General features: G+C 42.8%; 1 protein-coding gene across 1 annotated transcript; it reads left to right on the top strand.

Moving 5' to 3' along the window:
* The first annotated feature begins 10,529 nt into the window (after positions 1-10,529).
* On the top strand, positions 10,530-12,968 carry sox1b (SRY-box transcription factor 1b). The gene has a single exon (XM_068590404.1). The coding sequence runs from the start codon at positions 11,040-11,042 to the stop codon at positions 12,099-12,101; it is 1,062 nt and encodes a 353-aa protein (XP_068446505.1). The 5' UTR covers positions 10,530-11,039; the 3' UTR covers positions 12,102-12,968.
* Positions 12,969-13,191: the final 223 nt, after the last annotated feature.

The following is a 13,191-nucleotide window of genomic DNA, read 5'->3' as shown; positions in this document are numbered from 1 at the left end:
AAGCAGGGGGGAAAGCTAGCTTGACTCTTCACAAACATTAAAAACACAATACCGACCAACAATCAACTCACTTATTTGATGCCATCGTGGTATACAGCATGTCCGTCAGTCCATATTTCTGTGCAACTTCAACTGCTACCAGTCAGAAACGAGAGTCTGTGGCTGTCCCTTCTTGCTTTATAGTGCACAAGAATTAATCCTCCACCATGTCATTTAATTGTGAAATATATGCCGTCTAAATTCCGACAATGTATTAATAAAAGTACTTTCTGAGAACAGACCCACAATGCAATTTTACTGAAGCGAAAATTACACTTTTCAAAGGATAATGGTTCAAAAGTTTCGAAATGTACAAAGTAAAAAACGTAGTTTCAATGATGAAATAGTGAATTTTTTTGACAGCCAGACTTAACGCTAAGTGAGGCTCAGCTCTGGCTGATATCCATCTTTTCATCTCACTCTTGAATAAAAGCGAATCCTCCATATTTTACAACTGACCGTTCTTACAGCAGAACTGACACCATCAACAAATTGATGTATCAGCTCCCTCCTCCTTCCTCCGTCTTGTCCTCTTCTCTTGTATCCTTATATCCAATCATCTCCTCATCCTTTTCAACCCTTCAGCTTACCTCTGCTCTCACCACTAACAAAACCACAATCAGATTTCTTCCCACCTCCCACACACACACACACACACACACACACACACACACACACACACACACACACACACGTAAATAGCTCAAACACGTGGTCTAATCATATTTCTTCCTATCTAGAAGCAATCAGTGATAGTGTTGGCTGCTCCGGAGCGCCTTGACAATACTGGCAGAGAGGGAGGCTGCACATGCTCTAATTAAATTAAATGTCTGCGTGTGTGTCTGTGTGTGTGTGTGTGTGTGTGTGTGTGTGGTATGAATACAATGTGCTGCTGCATCAAGACTGCTTGACCTGCCTATAGCAAATGCAGGAATGATGGGAAAGACAGATTTGAAGTGAAGAGCTAAGCTGAAAGTATTAAAGGTCAAAGCAGGATGTTGATCAGCTTCACAGTAACTCATCATTAGTCTTTTTTATTTTCTGTTTTAACGTCTTTAATCCTGTTTTTCCCCCTCAAAGTCCTGCTCATGGATTTCGTTTCCTGGTTTGTTCAGTTGGGACCGGCCTGTGGTTTTACCCAAACAGGAAGTTCCTAAAATACACGTGTTTAAAATCACAACTCTAAAAAAGCTTCTGCAGTAAAGAATAATCTCTCGCTCGACAAGGCAACTTTATTCAAACAGCATATTTCTGCGACAAGGCAATTCAAACAGCTTTACAAAAATCAATAAAAGCATTGAGACGAAGCGCAAAGGAAACAGAATAAGATGGGAAATAAAACCTAATAATAGTCCTAATATTACAATCATCTAATCATCTTTTCTTTTCATCGTCGGTGGAACAGAACATTGATAAAACAAATTACAACAGCGTTTTTTAATGTCTAATGCTAACACTTTTGCTTGCTTTCTGTTAGATCTGTGCATGGTAATAATATTGTCAGGTTAGGAAGATATCCTCATGTTATGGTAAGGGTTGGGAAATGATATTAAAAAAGGTTAACCACCACGCTTAAAGCGTGTGACGGTGAAGAGGACCACTGACACTGTGGCTATAAACAATGCAGGGTTAAAAAAGGTCCTCTCTGATGTTTTATAAGGAACTTCATAAGCATTCAATGCAGGAATCGGATGCCTAGTGGTGCCAAACACTGAATGTAAACATCATTTGTGTTTACAATAAAAAACCGTGTTGTCTTATGAAACAATTACATTGTGTGCAAAATTACGTTCAGGTGAAAATTAGCTGCAGAAACACGGAGGATTAGTGTTCCTTTAGCTGTGTTGCTGGAGGAAAGGGCTTCCAACAATTAGATACTAATTAGACTCTAAATTCCCAGTGAATATCCAATGTGCAGCTCTGTGATAGATAAGCAACCTCTCCAGCAGCTCCCCTCCTCTCCCTCTCCGTGGATCACAGTTTCTCAAAGTGCGGCCCGTGGGCCAACAGCGGCCCTCGGAAGCATTGACATGAAATGCACGCATTGCATTTGAATCATCCGCTGCCTCAGTCAATCATTTCACCTTCAATAGCTTCCGTGTTTTGTAAATGTCTGTGTTTTCTGTCCATGCTGCAGGAGGAAAGGCCCAGAGGAGAGAACTGGAGTGGAAGGAACAAACATTTTGGTAATTAATCAATTCATTTGATTTCTAATTCCTCTGCCCTTTTTTCTCTGGTAGTCAAAGTGTTCGTTGTTGGTTGTCGCAGTTGCATGTTTGAGCATTTAATGTTGTGACAATCCTCTCTTCCACTGTACGGTGTCCCTGCAGGGCTGCAGGTGGGCGTGGCAGAGGGTCGTCAGGAGAGTGTCTGTGTGTTCAAGTTTAAGGTATGTCTCTACTCTACACAACATACACACGTTCCCCTCGTGCACTGAAAGTACTGACTCCCCAGTACTGACGACCTAAGTTCAACCCTTTTGGTTAAACTACTCGCTACTCATAGTATTGTAAAGTATCGCCTGTAAAAAGTAATACAATTTCATAAAAACTGTTAGAGTAGGCCACAAATAGTCAAAACATATTTTAATAGTACGTCATAACTGTTTACTGTCAAAAGAAAAAAAAGTGATGAAACAAATTCATAGTATAATATAATATTCCAGACAAAATGTAATGAATCTCATCCAGCAACATATTGTCATATGTCTAATTATATATTTATCATTTGTCATCAAAGTTTGAGCAGTTGATGTACTAGTTATTGTAGTAATTGATGTACTCGTTATTGTAGTAATTGATGTACTAGTTATTGTCATAGTACATGTATGAGATGTAATTTCTAATGTCGTCCTTCTCTCCTCAGTGCAGCGTTTCAGACCGGAGGACAACGGATTTTCTTCCTCGTCTGTGGTTACTCTGAGATGTAAAATGAGGAGTGGGGGGGATTGTTGTTTTTTTTTAAAAATGTATGCAGCTAAATTTTAAATAAAAAAACTTCCATAACCCTCTGCATTTATTTCTTTGGAAGCCCGGGAGGAGATACTCTGCTCAGACTCCCTTCGGCTGTGGATGATGATGATGGCCTCACGCAGGTGAGGCGCGAACCCAGGACTAACGTCACGCCAACCGGGAACTTCGTAAACACGCCACCACATCACACAGGCTGACATGTTCTCTTGGTGTATTTGTCTTCTTCATTTGGCCGTTTGACCTGAAAAGTCAACGAGCCACATAAGTATTGAACCTATGACCTTCCATATGCCAAGCAGTCATCTCTCACATCGCACTATCTGATCTGACTCGTTTTATTTTATTTTTTTGTGGATACTTTACTGTATTGATCTAATGTAGATTAAACTCCCAAGTTCCAATCTACTAGTTAGACGTCTATCATCTTGAGCTATCTGATTTGTCAGAATTTGATCACTTTTTTCCCTTCATTTGGCTGTTAGACCTCAAAAGTCACTGAGCCACATAAGTTCTGAACCCACAAGCTCCCATCTTCCAAGCAGTCGTCTATCACATCGAGCTATATGCTCTGACTAGTGGGTCCGTTTCTTTGCATATTTGAGTTTTGGCCAAAAAGAAGGAAATAAAACACAAAGCTCACAGTTTAATCAGAGGGATTTACGATTTTTCCCTTCACACCGTAGATACAGCATCATGGCACAATTTGGGATTAAGTGTCTTGCTCAAGGACACAAGAACGTGAATATTGGACTCAAAGTCTGAACCACCAATCCTCCGATTGATAGCCAGGCATGCCAACCACTGAGCCACAGTCGCTCACAACACCTCGTTCGAGATTATTTAGATCGCTCAACATGATGGGTTCGATACTTGTGCAGTGTATTTTATGCTCAGAGAGAAAAAGAAGAAGATGAGTCAGATCAGAAAGCTTGATGTGACGGACAACTGCTTAGGAAATGCAAGGTCATCGGTTTAATACTGATGTGGCTCAGTGACTTTTTGTGGTCCAACATCCAAATGAAGAAGTCAAACGTACCAACAGCACTTCGTGGTTACAAAGCTCCTCGTTTGCGCGGCGTTGGTCTGAGGCGTCTGTCTCCTCCGGGGTTCCAGAGAAATAAACAGATGGTTGTGATGCAAGTTTATGTTTAAAATGCAGCGGCACAGAAATGTTTTTAACAATCTCAGGGAGAATAAATCCCACTGAATGTCTATTACATATCATATTTATTATGGGTCATGATGTCCTCACAACAGTGAGGCTTGAACCCAGGACTTTAGACACGCGAACTCTGTAACCTCACCACCACATCACACGGACTGACATGTTCTCTTGGTATATTTGATTTTTAAACCCTCAAAAGTAATTGAGCCATAGAAGTATTGAACCTATGACCTTCCATTTCCCAAGCAGTCATTTCTCACATTCAGCCGTCTGATCTGACTAGTCTGATGGTTTCTTTGCATATTTTTCATTTCTTAGTTTGGCCGCGAGATCTTAAAAACGTACTGATCTATACGGGGATCTGACCCATAACTTCCAACCTACTTGTCTATCATCTTGAACAATCTGATTCATCAGAGTTCAGTCACTTATTTCCCTTCAGTTGGATGTTAGACCTCAAAAGTCACTGAGCCACATAAGCATTGAACCCATGACCTCACATCTCCCACACAGTCATCCATCACATCAAGCCATCTCATCTGAACACCACAGTTGTTTCTTTGCATATTTGACTTTCTTGTTTTTGGTCAAAAGCAGGAGAAAAAAAACACTTGTACAGTGCAGTGTATGTTATGTTCAAACAGAAGAAGAAATGCTTATGAAATGCAAGGTCATGGGTTTAATACTTATGTGGCTCAGAGGTCTGAGGCGTCTGTCTCCTCCAGAGAAATAAACACAGAGGGTTATGGATCCAAGTTTTTATTTAAAATGCAGTGGCACAGACATTTTTTTTTAACAATCTCAGGGAGTATAAATCCCACTCAATGTCCATGTCTATTCCAGATCATATCCTATATTTTTTATGAATTTTCAACAAGTTCACAATTAAGCCAAGGTGGCCACTGAATGGACGATATATTGTAGGCTTTGACTTTTCAACCACGTGATGCTGCTGTAATGATACACAAAAGATCCTCGCTCAGAGCTTCCCACAGAGACGGGATCACTGGTCTTCATCCCAGATGTCATTAAAGCCAAATATCTAAAAGTGTGAGAGAAATAAAACACTCGTCCTCACATGTGCAAGTAAAAAACATAATAATAATAATACAGCTGGTTCTCAAAGCATATGGAGAATGAATCGTGTGATATGTAGCGCTCAGGTTTCTTTTTTTAAGACATAAAAATCTATTTGTCTCCCACTCGTTTCAGACCATTACTGCCGGCGGCCTATTAGCGATAAATGATGTGGCCGCTAATTGTGTAAGTACTTGCAGAGAGATGCTGTTGAAAATTACAGCCGGTCTTGTTCACATTATCAGCTCAATGCGGAAACTTCCTCTCTTTTTTTTTTCCGGCACACATGGAACCGACGTGAGCATGGAACGGACCAGGATGTGTATTGTTGGGTTGGTTTTTGCATGTTGTATCTGTACGAGACATGATAGAATAAAAGGTCTTGAAGCTGCGGTGTGAACGCAGACGTCTCTGCCTGAAGCCCGGGCTGTCGGGCAGACAGACAAAAAGCCATTAGCAAGGCTCAGTTAGCGAGCGTCTTGTAAACCGAGACCCCGGGCATTCATTAGGCATCAATCAAAGGAGGAGGTGCGATGATTAAATGATGAGTGCAAATGCTTAACAGTGTTCGGTACACCGGGCCACTTTACTTTGACACTTCAAAGTGGAGGAAAATGGATGGAAGATGATGTTAGTCTCCATGTAGATGGCTGCAAACTGGTTAATTTATTCATGGAAGTTATTGAAGAAAGTGAATTTAAAATGCTTCAAGTCAAAGCTTCACGGTGCCTCCACATGCTGTGGGAGCAAAAGGGAATTCAGTCACATTTTTCCGTTGTGATTGTTACATTTCACTCCATTTAGGAGTTCACAAACTTCTCCAAACTATTTCAAAGCTCAGATAAATGCAAACGCCGCAAACAAGTTTGGGGTCTGTGATGCACTAGAAACTCTGCTGAGGCATCCATCCGTTGAGAGATGACATTGAGGTTGGATGTATTGCTGCATAGAGATAGTGATGCTGAAACTCGTGTCCAGAGGGTGTAAATGTTTGGTACCGACAATAGTGGTCATGCAAGTGCTAAAAATCGTTAAATGAAACATTTTAGTCTTCAGAATGTAAAAGTAATGCAGTTCAGAAATCACATAAGTTGTAAGAAATGTCATGAAAAAGTCATTTAAACGTGTCATAGTATAGCATGAAAATACTGTATCATCCAAAATGTGTGAATGGAGAGAAACGAAGAAAAGATTACTGGTTGACATAGAAAGGGATCACAACCACACTCGTGCTTTACACATCGAAGTAAAACAAACTTCCATATTTCAGAAAGTACTGCAGTGCTGTTAATTACTATTTTCATCTTGATTACATCAGCGCCGCAATCCCATCCAGAGCTGAGAGGGCTGGACTGTTCCTCTGAGCACTTATAATGACACATGTCATAGCTTGCTGTTGTATATATGTACTGTATGCGTGTGTGTGTGTGTGTGTGAGGGTGTGTGTTAGTGTGCTCCCTGTGCGGCTGAGCTCCAGTAGAGCTGACAGCTTGCTGTGACAGCGAGCCTTAAACAAACCCTCCGGGTCGGCTGCTGCACAGGAGAAATGCCTTTGATTCCATGAGGCCTGTGTGTGTTTGCGGCCTGTTGGCTTAGCGATTTCAGGCCAAATAGCAGCGTGAAGAAGTGAGGAACATCCTTATCTCCAAGCGCTCTTTGATCCTCTGCTCCGTCCGTGAGTGTGTGTGTGTGTGTGTGTGTGTCGGGGAAAACAAAGCGCTGATATTTGAGGCTTAATTCTCCGTAATGATCGTCAATGATCGGTGAAGTTCTGGTGTCTCTGACTTTACTGCGTCAGCTCGGTCACACTGATGAGGATGTTTTTTGGAGAGAAGAGCTTATAATAATTTAATTAGTCCTTTTTGTTGCATTATAATTCCTCAACCCTCTTGGTTTTTAATAAAGGGACGTTGAAACAATTCGCGAATTTACATTAAAAGCCATGAAAACGATATTTGGGAGAGAGATCTTTGGGAACATTTATTGTTTCACTCACACTGGTTGTAGTATTTCATTGAATGTTGAATGCGACTAAACAATATTTATTCATATGCTACTATAAAAGTGAGCCAAAGAGCATTCAGTTACAGCTTTGAACACTAATCATCATAGAACATGTGACATTGTGATAAACTGTCAATGAGGACCTTAAAGTCCCGTTTGGGGCTCAGAACGGTGAAGTTTACTGAGGAGGACGCCACAAAAAGTGCCGACAAGGACGAGAAATACCACAAACTAAGCTCCACCATTCAACACAGCACACACTTCAACACCAGCAATCGCACCGACAATCATTTAAACTTAATTATAAGACCGTGTGATTTTAATAATTCAGAATAAAACAAGCGTAAACTAAACAGGCCGTGTTTCCAGCATTGTCCCACTGGTCCACACAATACCCGTTCCAGTATCTCTGGGTATTTCCACGCTGGCTCAACACTGCAGTCTGGTGAATATCTAAATGGAGATGATGTCATCATGGACTGGGCTTTAATTCACGGAGTTAGGAAGTGGAAGTACCTCTCATTTCTCTTATTTTAAGGGTTGTTAGGCATTTGAAGAGGTGCAATTATCTGGTATGGAAGAAACAAACAAACCCAACCATTGTACTCTGCTGTATCCTCAGATATTAGAGTTTACTGATGCATTTTATTGACCCGCATTATTATTTCATACATTCAGTTTGTGTGTAATGCAGAAAGCGAGGAAAGAGGGTCTGATGAATTGGGATAAATTACATCAATCAAACTTTTGTTTTTAATATTGTTGTTTTTTATTGCGTTTCTTTTCCCTTTTGCTCTGAAATGTTGGAATCTGGTTTATTAAAACTACTGTTTGTTGCAGCTATGGTACTTTCATGATATGGAAAGGAGAAATCAATCCGAACGCCAGGCACAGTGTTTTTGGAAACATTCATTGATGGAGAGTGTGTCACCGTTTCCACTCAACCTCCATCTGCACAGACCCTGAACGTGAAAATATCCTCATTAATTCACACATCCTGTGTTCTTTGTTGACCCATCAGCGTTCCCGCTCAAGCCTCCTCCTTGTCCAACGCACACAAACAAGAACACACATCTTGTCCTGTGCATTAGCTTAAAGAACGAGCGGCCAAACAAACACTCGAGAGCCAATTAGCTGCAGCACATTAAACAACATCTAAGTAGCAACCCTTCCTGCCATACCACTCACAACACAGTCTTAGTTTACTTTGACATCATGTGTGTCTGCAAAAAGGGATGAAGAAATGCTTTTGATTGAATCCAGCGCTGGCCGCTGTTTCTTGAATGTGAATTAAAATCAGAACACTTCTCCTGTGTTACTTGGTTATTATTTGACTGCGTTATTGCCTTCATCATTTTGTTATTTGATATGCAATCTCTCATCACGCCACGGCCGAAGCCCCTGCACACGAACCCAACGGATGAAAAGGCGCTCCATTAGGGAATAAAGCAAAGTGGGATCCCTCACGAGATATCAGTATTTTGGTCAATGGGAAACATTTCTGTCATTTGATTTCCGCCTCGGCGACCGACTTGTGGATGCGTCACGCTGGGATGTATTCTGCGTTTCAACGATACAATGCGCTCGCCTCTGTGCGTCCATGTGTTTCAGCGCTGGATGCAAAGAGGCAGAAAGAGAGGAGATTGTCACAGTGTGCGTAAAACAGATCATACAAGCCACTTAACAGCACTATAGCCAACTGGTACAAGGCAGCGAGAGCAAAATCCAGCCCTGCCAGCGTGCCAGTAGAGTTTATCAGCTCGCTGAGAGGCGGGCAGCACCTGACAGATGCCACTTGGGAGCATAATCCCAGAGGGCTGAAAAGATCCTCCACATGACGGGAAGCCAGTGAAGCAGGAGGAGACCCGAATACCAAACGACAAATTGCGACATTAAATGAAATATAAATCTATTCCTTCCCTTTTCACTGCGCTCAGAGGCTCCGGCGTGCCGACACGGAGCCAGAAATGCACGGAAATTAACACATTTCTACTAACTAATGTCAAATGTAGAGGAGCGATGGCAAAAATATTAATCAGCAACTATTTTGGTGATGAATTCATTTTCTGGATCATTTCTTAAACATGCACTGCGTTCAGATGCTCAGGTGTTAGGATTGTCTGCGTTTCTTTGTCTTGTGTGATCGTAAAATGAATGTATTTGCATTTTCTACTGTTAGTTGGACAAAACAAGTGACCGAAATGTTGAAAAAACAATTGAGAAAATATTCATTGGACATCAAGCATCACATGTTCTGTGTGTGTTATCGCCAGCAGTCGAAGCTGTAATAGTATTATTTAATATTTTGTGCTTTTCAATGTAATAACGTTTATTTCTGGGTTTGTTTGTTTAAAAAGAGCATTCTCTGCTTTACAGACTCGATGAAATCAAAGGCTATCTCTCAGGGAAACTGCTTGGCAGAAGTGTGCTTGATCCCTGTTTCAGGAGCAGGAGCAGGAGCGTCTCCGGCCTGCTGCAGGTGCATGACGGCCACAACATATTTCATTAGTTTACTAAAAGACTATCATTAAAAATCTGTATTTCTTTAACATTTATTAGAGGGTTACAGTAGGTGTTTTTTCCAGCGGGTGACACCCCTCCCTCCTTCCCTCGTGCTCTCCTGCAGCTTTGGTGAAACAAACAAAAGGGTGCTTTTAACGGCACGTGCTCCAGGCGTCAGTCACCTGTTTCCTAGCAACGGGCACAACAGAAAAGCACCTGTGGCTCTGAATAGGAGGCGGCGTGGCCCTTATGGTTTGACAAAAAGCACAGGGGAAGTAAAAGATATAGACATGTTGAACGATGTGGAAAAGAGGAAGACCCCTAAAAATGTCATCTAACAAACATTAATCCTATTTCTGATTTTGAAGGACACACAAATAAACCGCTTCAATTTTTTTTTAAAGTTTTTACACAGAGGTTATGATCCCGGCTGAAAAAAATAAATATTGAATTAACTGGTTGCCACATTGACTTTTTTTATTTATTTATTTAGTTTAACTTATTTTCATCTAAATGCTATTTTTGTGCAGTTGCTCGTAGCTAATTTCATTATTATCATTATCACGTTATATTTGCTGCAACATTGTATTTTTTTTTTTTTAATTTTTGATCTTCAATATTTTACAAAGTGAAAATATTGAAAACGCACAGACACAGCCTGTAAAGAAGATTATGGGAATTAAATTGTTTACATGTGTGTGTGTTTTTAGCCACACACACACACACACACACACACACACACACACACACACACACACACACACACACACACATGCACACGCACACACAAAACAGATGACAGAGGGAGTAATTTTTAGGTCTCGCGCTCCGACGTCACCAGAACCTCGAGCCCCTGCATGCAAATCACGTCTCCACTGGAGCCTCTCCATTGGCCGCCTCGCGCTCATTTAGCTGCTGTCAGAGCGCGCGGCCCGAGCACGCTCCGGTAACTTTTCCCAGTCCAGCTTCAACCAAAGTAAAGCTCAAACACCCGGTTTCTATTCTTCGGGGCGCTCGCGGATGACAGGAGGGAGAGCGAAAAGGGAGGAGAGAAAAAAAAGAGGAAAAGCGCGGAACAAGTTTGACTTACTGAGTGGATTTCATCCTGAGACTCCAGCAGCTCTCCATCTCTCCATCTCTCTCTCGCTCTCTCTCTCTCTCTCTCTCTCTCTCTCTCTCCGGTTCTTTTAACTCGTTATCGGAGGTTTCGCTGCGCGCGGGCCAGACTGAATGTGTCTGTGTATTTGACTGAGCAGTGTTGTCCTACCAAGACCAGGTGAATGTACAGCATCATGATGGAGACGGACTTGCATTCCCCCGTGGTGCCCCAGACCAACCCGTCGAACCCGGGGGGACACGCGGGAGGAGTCGGCGCGGGGCCCGGCGGGAAAGTCCCCCAGGACCGCATCAAGAGACCCATGAACGCCTTCATGGTCTGGTCCCGGGGCCAGCGGAGGAAAATGGCACAGGAGAACCCCAAGATGCACAACTCCGAGATCAGCAAGCGGCTGGGCGCGGAGTGGAAGGTGATGACCGAGGCGGAGAAGAGGCCGTTCATCGACGAGGCCAAGCGGCTGCGGGCCATGCACATGAAGGAGCACCCGGACTACAAGTACCGGCCGCGGAGGAAGACCAAGACGCTGCTGAAGAAGGACAAGTACTCGCTGGCCGGCGGGCTCCTCGGCTCACCTGTGGGTCTCGGGATGGGCGGAGGGCAGAGGCTGGAGAGTCCCGGCGGGGGCCACGCGGGGGCCAATGCGGGCTACGCCACGCACGTGAACGGCTGGGCGAACGGCACGTACTCGGGCCAGGTGGCGGCCGCGGCCGCGGCGGCGCACGCGATGATGCAGGAGGCGCAGCTGGCCTACACGCAACACCCGGGCTCCGGAGCTCACCCGCACCACCCGCACGCGCACCACCACCCGCACCACCACCCGCACAACCCGCAGCCCGTGCACAGGTACGACATGAGCGCCTTGTCTTACAGCCCCATCTCAAACTCTCAGAGCTACATGAGCGCGTCTCCGCCGGGCTACGGCGGCATCACCGGCTACACTCACCAGCACCAAAGCTCCGGCGTGTCCCCGGTGTCCGGGACGCTCGGAGGGACTTTGGGGTCCCTTGTGAAATCTGAGCCTAGCGTGAGCCCCCCGGTTTCCACGGCGCGCGGACCGCCGTGCCCCACGGGGGACCTGCGGGACATGATCAGCATGTATCTGCCAACCGGCGAGGTGGCGGGGGACGCCTCCGTCCACAGCAGACTGCACGTGCTCCACCCGCAGCACTACCAGAGCAGCGGCTCCACTCCGGTAAACGGGACGGTTCCTCTGACTCATATTTAAATCTCTAAATGTACTATAAGCACTAAAACCACAACCAAATATTTAAAAAGCTAGATGTGGACGCAGGCTGCTGGTGAATTGTAAATTATAGGCGGTTATAGCCATAAAAATGCAATCAACTTTGAACAAACTTTTGTATTGTTATTTTTATTTTCTTTCAGTGATGGATTTTTGTCTGTCCGAGTTAAAGGAAAGCGCATCCAATTTACTTTTTTTTGCTCTCTGGGACAGAGCATGCCAAGTTTTGACACGATTTAAATTATAATCCGTGAAGGCTGGTGCAATTTGAGGGTTATTTTTTTTTTCTCTCTCTCTCCGAATTTTCTGTGGAATTAAAAGGCACCAGCTGTGTGTTTGAGGGATCCTGAAAACCTGTTTAAAGAGGGAACCGTATAATAAATGGAGGGCGGTGTGGAAGATGTGTTTAAAAAAAAAAAGAAGAAAAAAAAAAGTTTCTAGGCTGCAATTTAAATTGATTTCCAGTTTTAATGCTTGTAAACATGTGAGTCAGTCGGTGTAATTTGAATTTGTTTTGTTGTTGTAAAATCTTGTAAATTGTGAATAAATAGGCCTACTGAAAACATTTTTATGCAATTGTACATAATTTACAAAACACCAAGCTTCATTTCCGCGCTGAGTTTAACGCATTTTCGTGAAGTGTTAGTTTTGTTGGTGGGTTATTTATTTTTGCAGGGGATTTAAAACGGCTCATGGAAACTGTTTCTCCAATATTACATGTTTATTCACATTTATTCCAATTCTTAAACGCATTGTAAAAATGAGCTCATTGTGTCGGTTTAATGACGTGTGGCAAAGTTCAAATCTGCTCAAAATGTAAATCACAACATTAAAAGAATAATTACAACATAACAGCAGCCATATTTTCTCGGTGATGTCCTTGAATAGATTATTGTTTCAGTCGGGCCCTTAATTGATTATTTCTCCTAGAATTAAAAATAATTAAAATATGATGCAGTATTGCTTTGATAATTGAAAAATAAATATGTTAGATCTTCTAATTATCCTTTTTTTAGCTGACATGACTCTTGATGATGTGTATTTCATCAATTAATTAATATTAGACATCATA

This window comes from Clinocottus analis, unplaced genomic scaffold (genome assembly GCF_023055335.1).
Source record: "Clinocottus analis isolate CAN_PGR_092001 unplaced genomic scaffold, fCliAna1.0.p SCAF_24, whole genome shotgun sequence".
Lineage (NCBI taxonomy): Eukaryota > Metazoa > Chordata > Actinopteri > Perciformes > Cottidae > Clinocottus > Clinocottus analis.
Note: the sequence above shows the minus strand (reverse complement) of the source record. Positions and strands in the feature narration are given on the sequence as shown.

Excerpts from the sequence above, each read along its gene's own strand:
- sox1b (XM_068590404.1), top strand. The coding sequence starts at position 11,040 with ATGTACAGCATCATGATGGAGACGGACTTGCATTCCCCCGTGGTGCCC.